The 18,585-nt window shown below is 34.5% G+C and overlaps 1 protein-coding gene across 1 annotated transcript in view; it reads right to left on the minus strand.

Annotated features, from left to right (window-relative positions):
• Positions 1-5,017: 5,017 nt before the first annotated feature.
• EFCAB11 (EF-hand calcium binding domain 11) overlaps positions 5,018-18,585 on the minus strand; it is a gene marked incomplete at both ends in the record, with an annotated part of 59,310 nt that continues 45,742 nt past the window's right edge. Inside the window, one exon of the mRNA XM_084287993.1 lies at positions 5,018-5,117. Within this exon, the coding sequence (XP_084144119.1) occupies positions 5,018-5,117 (100 nt within the window). The remainder of the gene's footprint in view (positions 5,118-18,585) is intronic.

The following is an 18,585-nucleotide window of genomic DNA, read 5'->3' on the forward strand; positions in this document are numbered from 1 at the left end:
CTTTGCATATTAAATCTACTTATGTTAGAATAACTTTAACAGAATTATATATTTAAATGCAAACTCAACTGGACATTTTGCAGTGCTCATAGAAGTACTCCACCTTGCTGTTAGTGAGATTTCATCTGATTAAGGCTGATATTTTCACAGTAGCACCCAGCTCTTTCTGGCTAAATCTACATTAGCAAATATTTCAGTGCAGAAACAGTTTAGTATTTTGCTGACATTGGTGTTGAGGCTCTTACAAAGTCGTTCTCTATTGATTTAATCATAGTTCTTTAAGATGAGTTCTCTGTTGGCCAAGTTGTGATCAAGAACTCTGAATCCCTCCTCCTAATACTGATTGACAGTCAACTACAAATTTAAAGGTTTGTAGGCCATTTCATCATTCCTACAGCATGAGAAGCCCTTCAGAGCATGGTAGAAAGTCTTGACCATTCTGCATGTCTGCTTGATATATGCTGGAAGATGTTGAGGACTTCATGGTGTTGCAAGTTAGTCACTCATTCAGACCCATGTATCCTCCATTAGGTATTGAAGCATATTTTCGGGGTGCCTGAGTGGACTCCTAGTTTATTTTCCATCAGAATGAATCAGATTTGCATGCACCATAATGGCTTTGCAAATTGGACTAATATACAGAAAGTGGGGAATTCCAAGGGATTCACTTCAGAACTACTCCATGTTAATGCATGTGCAACCTATATGGGCTGTTTTAAAATTCATCACTAATTTTCAATTTCTTGCAAATAAGAAGTTCAGATAAGAGTCCTTAAAGAACTATGATTAAACCAAACAACCAAACAACTAAATAAACAAAACAACTTTTCCCTTATGTTTCTCATGGGAAAATGGTATAATGTATTTTCTGAAATCATTATTGGCTAAAAACAGGTCTTAATCTTTTTCCATTTGGGTAGCTGTCCATTCAAAGAACAGTGTTAAGGAATTAAAGCAGGGATGGAGCTGTAATTCATACTAATTTTAAGACAGCATTTCATTGCCAGAGAAGTATAAAGCTAATATGTTATAGTAAATGAGAGTCATGCCAAAGCTTTTCTTTGAACTGCGACATTTTGTGTGTCAGTTAGTTACTGGGTTTGACTTGTCAGCCACCACCCACCCAGCTGATTAAAGATAGAAGACACAGTAACACTGCCACAAACCTAATGTACTATCTTTGAACTAAGTTTTATTTTGGGAACCTAATAGGGACATATTGCATATTCTATGACGTACCGCGCATATTTACTTTTGGAGTCTTCTGATTACTGAATATATGGATGAAATATTCACCATCTGATACACCGGAAAAGGAAACAAAAACAAAAACAAACAAACAAGCAAACATCTCAATGAGGAAAATCTTGGTAGCTGTCTCAGTCCTCAGAATTCTTTTTCAGTCAAATCTCTCCTGCATTTCGGTATGCTATACTACCAGAAATATCAGGTTGCCCAAAGACCATAGTTCAACACCTGCTCATTTCATCAATAAAATCATCCAAATCCTTTAAACAGAAATTACAGATTACTAGACTTCAAGAGCTCTAGTGACTTATAGAAGCTCCAGTAGAACAAAACAAATATATTTTGAAAGTATGGTTATATAATCTGTTTATTATAAAGTGGCAGCAATAAACTAAGTGCACAAAGTATCCATTTGCAAGTAATTTGAACAGATGATCCCTCATTTGAAAACTCAAGAAAAGTAAATAATCTTTTCATGCGTATTTTTAACAAGCAAATCCTGCTTGTTAAGTAACTGAGGTGTCAGAAAACAAACAAAAAAATCTACATAATAGGAAACCAAATGCGCTTATAAACTTGAAATACAGTACAGCATTCTGTTAAGTAAGTCCTGAAGATTCACCTCTGCACTGTTCCATTGCATATATGAATAATTACTTGTTCCTTTTAAACCTAGGGCTCTTTAGCTACTGCAATTCATTTTTTCAGTGCCAGAGATTCAGTCCCAATTTTGTACCAAGGATTCTGCCAAAGAGGGTAGCCATCAAACAATTTATTTTTTTTTTTTCTGGGTTCATATTATCATCATCCTTACTTGCTTGGAAGTGTTGCAAATAAGAATGTAGCCTGTTAGTGAGTGTATAGTCCCTTTTATGTCACTCTAGAGTTGACATGAGTTGTCACTGACATGAGTTGCAGCTTGCAATCTACTACTGATCATAGCTCTTAGCTCTGCCAGTCCTTTCATGTGGACCAGAAAGGGGGCTGTTATATCAGCAATAGAACACATACAAAAATGCAAAGAGTATGGTCTCTTTCATCTGATAGTTGAGTAGCTACTGCTTTTATTGTTTCCCAAATCATTAGTGAGAATAATCCACCACCTAACACACCTACTAAATGTCATTCCTAATTTTATCAATGTTTGTAGTGACAGATGAAGTATTTCTGCAGTTCACTAGTCAAAACCATGATAAACACTAGCTAGTAATTAGTCTTTATTCAACTATTCAGTAGGGAGAGCACCACCAGAGTCTACTCAGTTCCACTCAACTGTGATCATCTGCAATTTCTTTCCATGGGTTCTCATGGGAGGATAAACAAAAACACTTACGAACCTTTAGTAAAGTTCAGTTCTTTCCTAACAAAGAAAAATAAAAGCCCTTTAGTGACATTGTAAAATAATTTTGTTGGCCTTTGCTGGAGATAATTCAAGTTCACAGTAACTTCCGAGGTCCTTGAGAAAATAAGGATTGAGAGCATATGGACGTAAAAGAAACAGAACCCCTTTCTCTCTAGAGTTCCTTCATATATACATTTTCTAGACATATTTCTTAGAAGGAAAAGCATACAAATACTTCAATAATCTTTAATGGTCTGCAATAACCTTTAACAGAAGATTATTCTTGTATGGTACAGAGTTTAAAAACTGCAAATATTGTCAGATATTTAGATAGCAAACCACAGTCAGTCTACAAAGACAAACAAGAGGCTATTGACTTTTTAATGGCTAAATGGAAGCTAGTAGTAAAAATGAGATTTCCAGCAGATGGAAACTTCTCAGATCAGCGGCCCGTTATGAACTAAATAATTACTTTGAAATAAATAAAACAATAAAATGATATATATAATAATAACATAATACTGCATGGAATTAGGATTTAGGAAAGGCACAAGGACTGGATACCATAGTCAGTAGACTGAAGTCTATTGACCAAAAAAATAGAATATAAGTAATAGCACAGCAACCCATCATATATTTTTTCATGAATGTGTCTAGACCTGTAGCAACTGTCCCTGTGGGATAATAATTCAATCTTTTGTGTCTCAGCAGAGACAGCGATGATACTGCTAATTAACATCCATGATGACGGTTCTCTTATGAAAACGTTCATCTATTGGGAAATAGCATTTCTAAGGCAAACCCCCAATCTATTAGCGTGTCTTGCCCTCACCTTTCAAAGATAACACCAGTCCTCTTGCACTGATTAGCACATAAAGCATGCTACTTGAGTTACAGCTCATTTCATCTAATGGATATCTGCTTCTTATATATAGAAACAGATACATCTGCTGACATATTCAGTGCCTCTAATTTCCTCCCATTATTTATGTACTATCTGCCTTGGAATTAAAAAAGATAAAGATTTTACTTTATGTGTATGTAGTAAGGTGCATATATGTAACAGGAACAGAAAACATAGACATTATTTTATAAATACTTTGCCCACGTATTATATTCTGGCATGTCTCACTAAAGGTAGGAAGAAATAGGAGACTTCTCTTTTGATTTAAGAGTAGAATCTTTCTCTTACTGATCATTATTATTTGTTATTTATTTACAGTAGTATTAAGTGCATGCTGCAGTCCATAAGGCCTCATGAGGAGGGGATTGCTTCTGGACAGTTTCAGCAGAAATCTCTAATCCAAGCAATTTAACAACTGGCAGGTAAACAGAAATAGAGCAACAGAGTGGAACATGTGATCAGAGATCAGTGCCCATAATGAAATCTCTACTATCTATTACTACTAATATGAAAACAGAAAGGCAGTAGGAAGTAAAGGATCACAGATAAAATAAATTGAATAAGAAGGATTTATCTCACTACAGCACAGCTTGGATGGGTGTACATAAACTTAGAGCAGGCAAGAACATCTCCATAAGCAGTTACTGGATGATACAGACAGAGAGAGAGAGGAAGGAGGAAGGTAGAGAAAATGGAAGAGAGTGGTGTGTACATCGTGACAGATTCTACCTTATTTTTCTCCTCAACTCTTGGAAAATTCTGATATTACTAAAGCATATACATCGAAGTTCTTCACTAAGAGTCAGCTGAAGGTTTGAATACCTACTATTTTCAGACTGACAGATTTAGGTCCATGACGTACACTTCCAGATTTATTTTTATCTCCATTAAAAAAAAAAAAATCAAAAGAAAATAATATTCATGTTTACTTTACTTCATTACTTTTATTATACACACACAGGTCTCCATAATAGCTCAGAAGTAAATTTGATAGACAGTTAATAAATAAATGCTAAATTAAAAATGAGGTGTAATATTAAAAATAAACAATATAAGAAGGGGAAATAATAAAGGAAAGACAAATATACTACAGATTAAAAAAAAAAAAAAAAAAAAAAGACATTATCCACCATAAATTTATCTGCTTCTACATGTGTGAGGTATTGTGGTCTGTCAACAAAGGACTTTGAAAAATCATGCAAATAAATTTCACAGTAATTAGGATTCAGTCGGTCCTTTTCCATATGTTGTCAAAACCAAAAAGTAGAGAGTTGTAGTCAGTTCCTAACTAGGGTGACTGGGAATCAATTGAGTTTTCAAATATTTTAAGTATTCTACACACATATACACATGTAAATTAATACACCCAACTTGTCAACAGTAAAGCTTCAAAGGCTGTTCTTCAGAGCTACACTTATAGTCAAAGTTCTTAAAATGCTGGCTGAAACAAATGAAGTTTCATTGATTTTTAAATAACTTGAGATCTAAAGTTTTCATTTTGTCTCTTCACTAGAGACTATACTTTAAGCAAAGTACAATAGTGATCCTTCATCTTGTCCATACTTCATTGCAGATTCAAAGTCTTTGAAGCCGATGCAACCATCAGAATCCTGATCAACCTCTCTATAAGAGAAATGAGATCTGGTATCTAAAACCTAAAAGACATTATGTAAAACAGACATTATACTTAGTTGTAGATATCCAACACCAATATTGTTTTGAAGAGCTCAAATCCTACCCATTTGAATTCTATAAAAAGAATTAATCAACTAAAAATGCTTTTTGTGTGGTATGTCTCATATGTAGATCTCAAAGCTTTTCAAAAAGAACAAGTATCATAATGTTTATTCAACATTCACCATTAGTGGTAGTATGGCAGTATTCCTACTATACTGCAGTATGCAAAATGGATACATCTTCTACATAGATTAAATTGAAAATTCCAAAATAATCCATGCTGTTTAGCAGAGGCAAATTTTATTATCCCCTGAATACCCTGGAAATTTCAAAGGGATTCTAGACCCTGTAGAAGTAGTACACTGTCTCAGTTTTAAAGAAAACCTCACACAAAGGAATGGGATGTTCTCTTCTGTAAGATATCCTTATTCTAAACACACTTTTGAGAGAACTCTATTAAAGGTAAAAGAAAATAATTTATTTACAACACCTTCAAATATGAAAACAGTTCAAAGGGCTACAAGGGCTGATAAAAGAAAACAGAATACTGCTTACATCTGTCTATCCTCACTTCAATTGCAAGAATCTTCTCTATAATATTCAGCTTTCAATATATCAGTAACTATCAAACCACGTGACTGAAGAAAGGTTTCTTCTGAAGAAAATACTGCATCTCTGTCTTCACAAAGGAGGGTCTTGATTTAGAATATGTACTTCTTATTTCCATCTCCCTGAAGAAGTACAATTTAGATTAAAATATTATCATTCTCCCTTTCAATACAAATATTAATCTGCACTTTATTCAAGAATCCTCCAGTCTGCTAACTTGCAACTTTTAACACTGTTTGGTAAGATTCTTCTCCTTTCTTGGCAATAATTTGTACTATGTTGAACTACACTACACGTGAACTATTAACCTCTCTGGTGATATTAAATGTTTTCTGAACTTGGTCAGCTGAACTTCAAACCTCATGGTGCAAGGATGAACCTCACATGACCATAAACACATGAAACAACACCCTACCATTGAGGAAATATTTAAACAAAATTAATTCCTTCAGCTCATTATTAGCTCTAGATCCAGACCAAAACATGCTCACATTCTACTGCTTTTCAGGTAATGACAAGTTTTGGATGATGATCACTTATGTGTTTTTATGGACAATATGACAGCTGATCATAACTCAATCTAATGAATTTCTTGGTAAAAGGGATCCTTTCAGACACGGTATGTTATAATATAAGCAAATGCAAAGTTATTCACCAGTAGGGGATGAATTCAGGTAATAATTACAAAATGGAGATGCTGTCCTGGAAAGCAGTGACTGAAAAGGGAGGAAGAGTCATAAAAAGTAATCAAATGAAGATTATCTCCTACTGTGATGCTTTACATAAGAGGGTGAATATGATCCTTGAATGTATAAGCAGGATAATATCTAAAACAAATACAAGAGTGATTTTATTTCGGAGTATGGCATTAGGAAAATTATTAGGGAAATACCGTGTCTAATTTCTGGTGTCCAGGCTCCAAAAAGGATAGAGAATTGAGAAAATAACTGTTGTAAAAACAAGCTCTGGAAATGACGCCTTATAATGAGACATTAAAATCGTCTGTTCAAAAAAAGATTAGAGAATGGATTCAGTCAAATCAAGATGACAAGTATATATATCTAGAGAGAATATTTCAGATAGTAAATATTCTTTTAAGCAGCAAGGAAAGGCACAATGGTAGACAAAAGTTGGAAGACAAAGCTAGACAAATTTATAAATTACTTAAAATTTCTTTTTTTAAATGGTGCCAACAAGTTGTTGAGGTAACTTACCTACGGATATGGGACAGTTGCTATCACATTAAAATCAACACTACATAACTTGCTATAGCATATGTTCTAGCCGAAAGGAAGAATAGTAGGTTTAGTTATTTCCTTACTGGCTCACTCTGTGGTGGTAATCATACCCATTGATTTGCACTGTATGTAAGTACCTTATCTCATATAAAGTATTATTTAGATATTCTCCATCAGTAACAGAGCAGAAGAGGCATTTTTAGAAAACAATGAATAGAGGTAAATAAAACGAAACTCACCCTGAAATTTTAAGCAAGATTTAAGAACCTGATGATAGGAATAATGTCACCATCTTTCTCCCCTGATATAGCCTTATAAAAAAGACACTGTAGATGGTGAATGATGATCCATGCTTGTCTCATCTTGTTTTCACTTATACATCCCTATTTGTATACAGATGCTTTTTGAATAAACAGGAACTACAGAAGAAAAAGAACAGTTTTACCATCCCAGACAATCACTTCATTTACCCAAATGGCTTGTCTCTGACAGCAGCCATCAATGTATGGAAAAAAAGGACGAGTGTAGTGATACTACCTTGGGTTATTCTCCCTTGGTGTATTCTCTACATTCAGGGGTTTCCTAAACAAGACATGCATGTTTGTATGTAATTATTCTTGATGCATGTTTATTGCATAAATTTTTATAACAGTTTTTCAAAGCCGTGTGAAGCCCACAGCCTGAGCACCTGCTCAGTGAGTAAGTACCTCATCTTATTTGTTTTGAACCTGCTTTGAACCAAAATCATTTGACGTTCCCATTCTTTTAAAAGTCAACAACTGAAGCATTTTTTGTAACAAAAAGCCTATTTTAATGACAGTAATTATTACTATAATCTGTGTTATTTGCAAGTAAAATAGTTTATTTAAAGAAAATGTACAGATTCAAATAACTGAGAGAATGCTTAATAATCAAATAGCAAAATCTATTTTTTTCTTAATACTGCAAGGTATTCTCAGAATTTAATTCTGAAAGAACAATTCACAAGCATTTTAGAAGGTAGTGCTGACAATCTGGCTAAACCAAATTTAATAGGAGTTTTGTCGTTAATTTTCAGGAGACACCTATTTCACCCCATATATCTGAGTTATGTGCACAGTCACGTATTTAATGTTTATATTAATTACGTGTACCTGTTTGGAAGCTTGTCTTGAAAAATGGCCCTAAACTTTATATGGTGTTTGTTCTACATTGCAAAAGCCACCAAATGACTCTGAATTGTGTATCACCGTCTGAACAACCTTTAAGTAGAGATTAGAAGATATGTTGGCTGATAAATAAATTACTAATAAACTGGTAAGTAGTTAGCTTTTGTAATCTGAAGAAACACTGCATTTATTTAAATGTTACAAATTTCCAAAACCTTGCCAAAGGTAATCTAAAAGCTAGGATGGTCTTGGAGTGTTAAATTTTCATTTTCATCTAGCAGAAGCAAATGATATATTCATTCTTATGATTCTGAAAATACTATGTCACAGTATATTGATCTTTATTTCATAGACCTGTACTCATTTAACATTCTTAGTAAAACATATATAGATGTTTCAAGGTATGCAGTGCCGTGGGTAGACTACGATTTTTCACTGAAAATTGAGTAATAATCAGCATCACAAGTTACTGACTGTGAAGTATAAATTATTCTCTTATACAATTAAGTAGTTGAAGACTCCCCAAATCACCTAAGTGTATTTTCATAGCAAACTATATTAGATAAATGGCACTTTCCTTCTGACAGGAATATTTTAACCATAAATCTGAGTATAGTAAATGAATAGCTTAAAAGACTAATGTCAGTATAAGTTCCCTCTATAAGTTTTGTGTTTATTAATTCGCTGAAGTGAGTACTTATCAGAAAAGTATCCACATGCAAATACAGCTTACCCTTTTATTTTATAAATATATTAAGCAGACTCTTTTTTTTTTTCCCATTATCCTCAAAACAATTCGCTTATAATCACAGAGTAGTGAAAGTACGGAAAAGCCAGCAGAGATTGGTGTTGAGTTGGCTTTTACTGGTTAGCTCAGTAGAAGAAGCCCCAAAGTCACGTAAGAGCCAAGATAAATTAAACATTACTCAGATCTCTGATACCATTGCCATACATCATATATATGCAAGTGAGGAGGGTAGCTTAAAACTAGCATAGATTTCTCCACTATGCAAACATAGTTAAAGATCATTAATTATACAGGTAAGGATGGATGGTCCTCACTTTGACTTTGAAAAAAATGAAGTTAACCCATAGGGAGGAAGTTTTCATTTACTGTATTTCATGCGGGCAGCGATTTTCATATATAGAGATCAGTGAGGAGAAAACAGCAGCTCTATCATGTAAACCAAATATAGGTAGAGAAATATATGGGAGGTACAACTGAAAATAATAATTAAAAAAAAGTCTCCTTCTCACAACAGTCTACATGAATAAGCATTTACTTTGGCTACTGTTCAACAAACAAACAAAAAACATAATTCCATTAAAAGTGACAGAAATGGTCACTTGATTTTCCAAATTAGCTAATGGAAGACTTTAAAATGTTACCCCTTTAAATTTGGGTAAAACATCATTAACAGTTTCCATAACTAAATATGAAAAGATGACTTTCTGTTTACAAATAGATATAAAATTGGACATTTGAGAAATTTTTACTACCTATTTCCAAACACTTTCAGTTTCACCAATTTACTAGGCACTTTATAGCTGAGGTATTATGAGAAACAACAAATTAAAAGGCCTCTACTTTCCAAACACAGTTGCAATTTATCAAACAACTATATGTGGTGACTTAATAGATGGCTTTTTATGCATTGCTATGTAACAACCTTTTTCTCAGAACAGATGAAGTTATAATAAGATATACCATGTACAGAAGTAACTTATTTCTGTAATAGTTTGTGATCTACTGTAACTTTTTTTGTCCCTATTTTTTCTTCCACATTGAAAGTCCTAGAAATATTAGTTCTAAATTAGAGGCAGAAGCATACAAGGCACAAAGGACTGGATACAGTGTCTTCAGATCTCAACCTCTCTGCAGTTTCACTGGTTTTAGGACATTCCAAGAATAGTGGTGGTCTTTAACCATTTATTGTAGCCAAGCCTCATTCCCATCTCAAGTCTCCATCAAGTCTCCAAAAAAAAAAAAAAAAAAAAAAAGGTCCCTGCTATTTCATTATTTAGGTTTATACCATGTATGAGGAGAAGTTGTGTATTTCTTTTAAATTATTTCAGAGAAGTGCTAGAGAACAGTTTTCTGAATTAACATACTACATTGTATTTAAACTGCATTTAAGTACTGTACCATATTTAATTACAGCTCAGTGGTACTGCCTTGCAACTCTCATGATACATTTATTGCCTCAATAAATATTTTCTACATTTCAAATGTTCTGTCATACTTACAGACCAGAGGCCAGCAGGATTGTTGGCTATGAATGATTTAGGCCTGAAGTCATTTTTGCAAGTGTGTCTGGGCACGGTTCTTTCATGCTTAAAGTCCCAGCACCATTCAGATCTAACAATGTCTGCTGTACCTTCATTTTTCTGACCTGACTGGGATAAGCCAAAGCCCATTTTCTATTAAAATAACTTTTCTCTTTGTATTCTTTAAGGAAATCAAACACGAACATCATAGGGAGCCAGCCTACTCAGGAAACCCGCGGTGATTTTACAAGGAGAAGGCACTCTTAAAACCCAACTGCCTTTTTCTCTAATAACAAAAGATGTTGCAGTTTGATCTAACTTGTATTTTCAAGGAAGTAGTAGCACTGAAGAAACGCAACTCACAATGTGATCCAGGAATTTTCCTTTACAGCTCCTCCACTATTTCTGACACTAGCCTTCCTCTGCCACAGTCAGAAAATCTGGATTCAATTTCCAAGGGAATCCCTTTCCCATCAAAACATAATCATCCATTGTATGTGGCCAATGATAAAATTTTCCAAATTATGTTTGTCTACTGTATGTAAATTACATTTAAATCTATTACTGACATCCTTTTTTCTACTTTCATTTGCTCTGCACAGACACTTGTTACAATCTTCTCCCAACCCTCCTTGATCCACTGTGTTTCTAAAACAATATGAATAAATGACACTTGGCTGTCATCCTGTTGTCCCTCATTTTAGCTTATTCCTTGTTACCAGAAGAACATCAGAAGATCAGTAGGGTTACATGTTGCCTGTCTGGCATGAGCTGGATATGACTGATTTACTGCCTTTTGTCACAGATTATATTTTAAGAGCACTGTGTTCAGAAGTGTCTTTTATTTCTTCACTATCTGACTAGAAATTTCAACCTTCAGTTCTTCCTTTTGGAATTACAATACAAACAATAATTTTAAAATATTAAAACTAAGGCAAGTTACAAACACAGATCTATTAAATGCATTTGCCTACTATTTGGTAACACCCTTATAAATTAATATTGGCTCCAATAGGTACCTAACATAAAGCAGAAAAATGCCTTATTAACTGGGAAAAGGCCTCCTTTTTTTTTTCCCCTCTCCTATATTAATTGTTTATGAAAAGAGCAATGAAAAGAACAGAATCTTTTCTTAGACTTTCTGAAGTACCCGCCTGTGAAACAGATTCATAAAAATATTCCCTATGATTACAATATAATTTCAGGGAGTAAGCAGAAATATTACTCAAATGTGTACTAAACTTCACAAAGACCATACAGACTTTTGGGACTTCAATAGCTGAAATATTGTATTTCACAGTTTGAATTGCTCTGAATAAGTAACTCATTACTTGACAGATATTCAGAGAAAGGAAAACAAAACCAACCCCAACCAGAAAATGCTAGAAAATGTGTAAGTAGACCACATGTATATAATCTCAGCAGTTATATGAAGAATAAAGTTTTCACAACCAGAATTTTAAATTGATTATATCTTTTACATTCAAATTTTATTGCTACTATGTTTATCTGATATTCTTACATAAAACCATCAGGGAATAATTGAAACCAGAGTCAATACTTTCACTGGATTAGAACCAAAGCTGTCATACTGATTGAGCAGTGAGAGTAAAAATTACACATCACGCAAGGAATCCCTGCCGAGGATAAAATGACCCACCAACTGAAGATTCAAGGATGACGGCTTCTTCAACAAGCTGCCTTCTCTTCTGATTAACCAGCTGGTTCTTCCTTCTCATAGTGCTTGCCTCTTTGTTGATGGGATTCCTGCAGAGCTCCACAGCTGTTTTGTTACTAATGTGTATATTAATTTTGAGAAAAGCCATTGTGGTCTTTGGTAAATGCAGAAGAATTATGAAGAAACCTCTGGTTTTGCTTCCTGAAACAGGACAAGCAAAGTACATACAGTAGAGGATGCAAAAATACACAAAGTACAGGATGTGGAATGCTCCCAGTCAGAAGTTTCAATCATATAGGAGAACTTAAGGAATCATGCCTCACCTTCAATGCTGTTCAGCTTTTAGAAATATTATTTTAAAGTAGAGAGCAAACAAATTACTATCTGGTGAGAACTGTTCCAACAGTATATTACATTCAGTTGTTTCTTCTCTGGGATAAATGTTGTCCTGTTTTTCTGAGTGCACTACCTGACTACTGCTGTCAATAACTGTAAAGTACTTTATTCTTGATGCCCAATTCTCTACCTGCAATATTCTTTATCTATTTTTCTATGCTTTCCTTGATTTTCTTCTCCCTCAACAGTAGAAATAGTCTTGGGTACAATAGTTCTGCCAATTTTTGTCCCTTCTTAAATGATTGTCTTTTCTGAAGCCTTTATCATTCATGCCATGTTTGATCCGATAGGGCTAGTAGTGTACTTGTGTAGAGCAACTCTTCATTTTATATCTCTGAACACTTCACAGAGAAAAAAATGCCCCAGATCCTCTTCTCGTGATCACTTCTGCCTTCTTTTTCCACTGACACTCCATAGAAGAACCTCTGAGCTTCTACTTCTTTTCATATGCAACTGCCCACTGCAGCTTGTCCTCACGTCTTCTCAGTCTCTTGCACTTAGGCAAAAAAGTTACCCCTTGAATGTAAATGACCCTGCTTATGTCAGTCTTTTTTACTTCTTTTTCTTGTTCTTAAGCCTGTGCCCCTTAGAAAAGATCTACTGAAACCTACAAGGATCTACAGGTTTTATAAAAGAATTGAAAAATGCCTCGCAAAGGTCAAGAAAGAACTAGCATTTGTGATCATAATCAAATGCATGTGTTTCTAGTGAACTTATTTACTGAGCTGTTGTAGGATCAAAATTAATATTTTAATCCCTGACTTGGAATTAAGTATAATTTATAATATATGATGTTATAATAATATACACTATTATAATGATATACTGCATAGCATAGTATATAATAATATATAGCATATAATAGATAATATGTAACATGTAATACATAACATGTATTATGTAGCATGGTTATATAGGATACTATGCTGTATAATATTATCATTTTATTTATTATAATATGTAATATATAATTTGTGGATTATTCAGAGAAGGAAGCAATAGTATATAAACTGAAAAACACAGTGGTTGGATACAACAGTATGAATCATGTATCAAGGTTGCCTGTTCAAACAAAATCAGGTTTTACAGAATCAAAACTAGAAACCTAAGAAAAAGAAATGCAGATAATATCCCCAATGGGAGGCTTATCATAGAAAGAAGATCATAAACAGCCTAGGAATCTTAGTGGAAAAGCAACCCAGTGTGAGCTTTTAAGGAGCAGTGAAGATATAAAGAGTGAACTCATTTTTTGTTACATAAATAAGGGAGCAGCACTATATATGCTGTGGATGCAAAATGCCATGGTTGACACCAGTACTGGAATACTGTAACTCTTCTGTCTGCTTTGGTGATTTGTTTTTCTGTTTGTTTTAAAGAATACTTAAACTGTTAGATGATGCAGAAACCTAACCTGCCAAAAATAATTTGGAAAGAGAAATTGCTTGAAAGAAATCAGTTCTTCCATTTCCATCAGATGCTGTTGACATGACAAAAGAGTACCTCCATCCAGAGAATAGTTCATAACAAAGAGATGGTGAATAAAACTAGTTAGAAGGGCTAAGGAGTGACAAAATGTAGAATAAAACAGAAGTGTTTAGAAAAGTATGAGTCTAATTATATAGCCTGTAATGTACAAATTGTCAGGCTAATCTTTTTTTTTTTTTTAACCTTAATCACTATACTTATGTCAAAAGAGTTCAGACAATCCCTTATCTCCTCCCATTTTACTGTTTTACTCCCATTTCACTATTTTACTTCACTTAAACCATCATCCTTGCTGGGGACTATATACCTAACTTTGGATCCTTCTAATTCTGCCTTAAATTACTCAGTGAAAGCACCGAGACTGACTCAGAGATTGTCTATTGTCCCCATAGCACTCATCAGCTGAGAAAAAAAAAGGAGTTTAAAAATCAAGTCTTTAGATAAATCTAATGTATGTAATGTTTTCATCCTTTTATCACCTTCTTGCAGGCCTGAACAGATTCATTTGAAAACATGAAATACCTTACTTGATGGCTAACATATGTAACTATTTTTATCACCAGTATTCATCTTCTGGTCTTGCCTAAAAGCCCCAGTCAGGCTTGAGGTCTCATTTAACAAGGAATTATAAAATACAGAAGACAAAGACTGGAAAAAATGAACTTATAATTAAGAAAGATGAAAAAAAAAAAAAAAAAGTAGATGAGAACTAGTCCTAAACGTTTCATGAATTGGAACTTAGGTTAAAACCTTCCTAAACTCTATGTGGCAAAAGGAGATCCCACTTTCCAGAGCTGCCAGTTCTTTGAGATGGCTTGTTAGGCATTACCAAAAGATTCCCTGTGTGATGAGTGCTTAACCTTGCTCACCCAGAAAAGGCAGAAGCAGAGGAGGATTTTTCCTGGAGACATGTAAATAGTTAAACAGCATCAAGCAACTAAATCATTGTATACCACAACTGCAACAATACTACAACTACAACAATTTTTACCTCTTCCATATCCTAGCATTATTGATTCTAATACTGAAAAAGAACAATACTAGTCCCTAGCTAGGTTGCAGATTGCATGAAAAACAAACAAACAAACACCACACATCCATTTATTTATTTATTTATTTATTTATTTATTTAGTATTTAAAGCTGCACGTTCAGATCTTGCAAGCTAGATAGGATCAGATCTGAAAAGTTTCAAATCAAAGGCATAGGTCAGAAAAGAAGAATAGTGCAGTACCAGTGTTCTAGTACTCATTCCTCTAAGTCACTCTTGAAACAATGTTCTAGCATGGACAAAGCAGATGCCCTGTGCCATGAGATGTTATCTTTCTAAAAAGATTAAAAGTTGAGTATTGAAGGTCATGGACATGTGAATAGGCTAAGAGGTGGCAAGTTAAGCTCTCCTATTTGTCCAAAGTTGTAAACCCACGATGCAAACTTTGAAAGTAGAGGAAAATGTTCTCCTTGATGAACGATGTAATTTTCTCACTCTTAGATCTTTAACTTCCATGAATGGCCTGCTTGTTTCTCACACTTTCAAACGCACATCTGTTCATCTGTGTGCAGCTGCCCTAGCACAGTTTGCTCTAAGTTCATTCTTCACACTTCACAACTTAGGACAGCAACTTGATGTGGTAGCACTACTTGCACAAATCTCAGTCCAATGTCACATTCAGAAGATATTCTTGCTAAACCTTGATTATTATATTCTTGTTCTCTATGCTTTCAACTGGATACTACCAATCACTTAGACCTGCCATAATCTGAATTTACTGCAGGACATAGGATAAAAAGAGCATTACTGTCTCTGTCAGAGAATCCACACTACAAACACAGTAGACTTCCCTGCTCTTTCTTTTCAGCCTCTCTACAGCATTTGACATAACTAATGAACTATGAACTGTGTGTGGAAGAGGCTGACTGTTCTGAAACAGTTTATTTCAAGAGAGCCATAACCAGAGAGGAGCAGTAGAAAAATGGACCTCACTTCCCTTTTTCTTCAATCCTATTTAAAATACAGACACAGACACTTACAGAACTGGAAGGATGTCATGAACTCCAGTGAAAACACTATGTAGGTATTACAAAATTCCCCCCTTTTATCATATTGTATTGCATACAATAACACAGTGTCACCAAACTGCCTTGGTACTTGAGCTCATGGATAAAAAGCAGAGGGTGGAAGCAGAAAGTGAGAAAAAGAAAAGTTACACTGGTGGCAGGAAGAAACACTTTAAGGAGCTTGTGGCACCGTGAAGTACCTTCTGGCTGATGTTACATAGTTCCATTTAGGTGAGCTGGTCTATAATTTAGAACTGATCCTGGACCTCTCTCTGACAATAACCCTAAACCAGGTGCAAGAATTCATCCTGTCTTTGCTGTTGATGATTTGGCCTCTATGATACACGCCTTTGTCACCTTTCAGCTGGACTACGGCAATGCAGTATCCTGGGCATGAAGCCATTAGCCCTTAGGAAACTCAAAATAGCACAGAACACAGCAGCACATTTCTGCTGCAGCCCAGGGAACTATAAGCACATCAAATCTGCTTTCATCTTCCACACTAGCTCCTGTAAAATAGTGAGCCAAGTTCGATGTCTTTATCATTATCCTTAAGGTGTCCGATAGTCTAGGCTCAAAATACCTAAATGATTAACTGAGAATCTGCAGCTTTGCCCAGTTAAGGACAAAATGTATTTTGTGCTGTAGATCGAGTTTTGACAGAGAACAGTCTAAAGCAGTTGAACAAATTCTCATCGCATCTAAAGCATCAGAACTTGCTATTGAGTAAAAGATGTACTTTTTGGATCTTAACCTCACTAACAATTTCTTTTGTAATAGTAACACAACAGTCAGAAATAAATTTATAAAAATCTAAGGGTTTTTTTCCTTGCTGTAAAATGAGACAGTGAAGGAAAATAAAATCACACTCAGGTGTTATCTGTATTCTCTGGAAATGACTCAGCTACAATGATAATGAAGTATGTATAAATAGGTGAGAAGAGCATTTGCTGTATTTTTCCAAATGTGATGACACTGCATGTCTTACATGAACCAGGATATTTAATGTTAGTGAAAACTAACTTATTTTTTTAAGAAAAAATAGATCAGAGCTAACGTGTTTTAGATCAGAATAGATCAGAACTAATGTGTTTTAGAAACCTTTAGGAAAAAAAAATATATTAATTGGCATGCACTTAAAAAGTCTGAGGACATAAGAGTAACTTATTTTCAGTAAGACAGACTTGTAAGTGCCTAGCAGACCCAAAAGTAAGACTTAGACACTTGTAATAATTTCATTTAAATTTTATTAGATAGTAATATATTTAAGGTGATGTAAAAAACTGAAGCTCATGCCACATCTCACATGCAAGGACTAAATTTAAAAAATGGACTGAAATTCCAGAAACACTCTATTCTGCAAAGGACAAATATAAATGAAAATTTCTTCACGGAAGTAATAATCTTAGTCTCTCTGTAAAAACTATCAAAATGGATGCCATATAATACTAACAAAAATACTGGTTTTATCAACAGAAACTGTTCAGAAATCTTAGGAATACTAACTACTATATAATCATCACTTAACAAAAGCTTTTGAGAACTGATAACTGTTCAAATGAGAGGGCCTGCCTCCCACTTAGCTTTCTTGGAGGTATTAAGTTCCCATTCTCTGCACCTAATTTGGCTACAGAAATACTTGAAGTGCGATGACATTTTTCTTAATTGTATTTATTAGTACCAATGTAGATAAAAGAGCTTGAAATTTTACTTCTAGCATATCAATTCCTGTTAGACAGATTTATACTCTAAATGTCACTCTAATCTTCACGTAAGTGGACAGTTGCAAGGAACCACAGATACACTAACATTAATAAAAAGAAATCCATCTGTCTTAAAGAGTGTGAAACCATAAAGGACATCAAATAATTTCTATTTCAAATATATAATCACTTCAAATGAGCTATCTAGTACCATCTTGAACTTGATTATCAGATGAAAGAAATTGGACAGAGATGATAATCATTTAATCCCTTAAGAACAACTATTCTGAAGAGCTTTTCACTTTGTGCTCAACAGTCTTCTAGTATGTTATGATCCAGCTCAAAAAGAAGTATAATGATGAGGAAAATTATGTTTCCAGTAACAGAGAATCTTCTCAGCAACAGGAAGTCCTACAAAAGAAACAATAAAGGAAAAGCGACCACTTTCAGCTGATGGCGTCATCGATGAGTTGCACCACTGCAGTTGTGACAGAGATGAGTTCATATCTTAAGATTTGGTGAGGATTTGGAGACTTCAGAATTGATATAGCAGAGATTACACCCAATGGCCAATTGTGGCCAGCTGCTGAGCATATATTCACTACTTGATGAGAGACTTCATGGTTTCTACTATACATTCACTGATACATTCAAAACAAAATCCTAGTCATGATTCCCAAGCAGAAGGCCCAGAAAGGTGTGGTGAGAAATACCCAAGCAGCTTCTACATGGACTGCCAGTAAAGGAAGCACGGCTGCTCAAGGGAGTTTCAAGGAATCCTTGAGGACGATTGACCAAGTACAACCAATTTGTCAACCTGCTGCAGAGAGGC

Source organism: Netta rufina, assembly GCF_964035555.1.
Source record: "Netta rufina genome assembly, chromosome: 5".
Taxonomy (NCBI): Eukaryota; Metazoa; Chordata; class Aves; order Anseriformes; family Anatidae; genus Netta; species Netta rufina.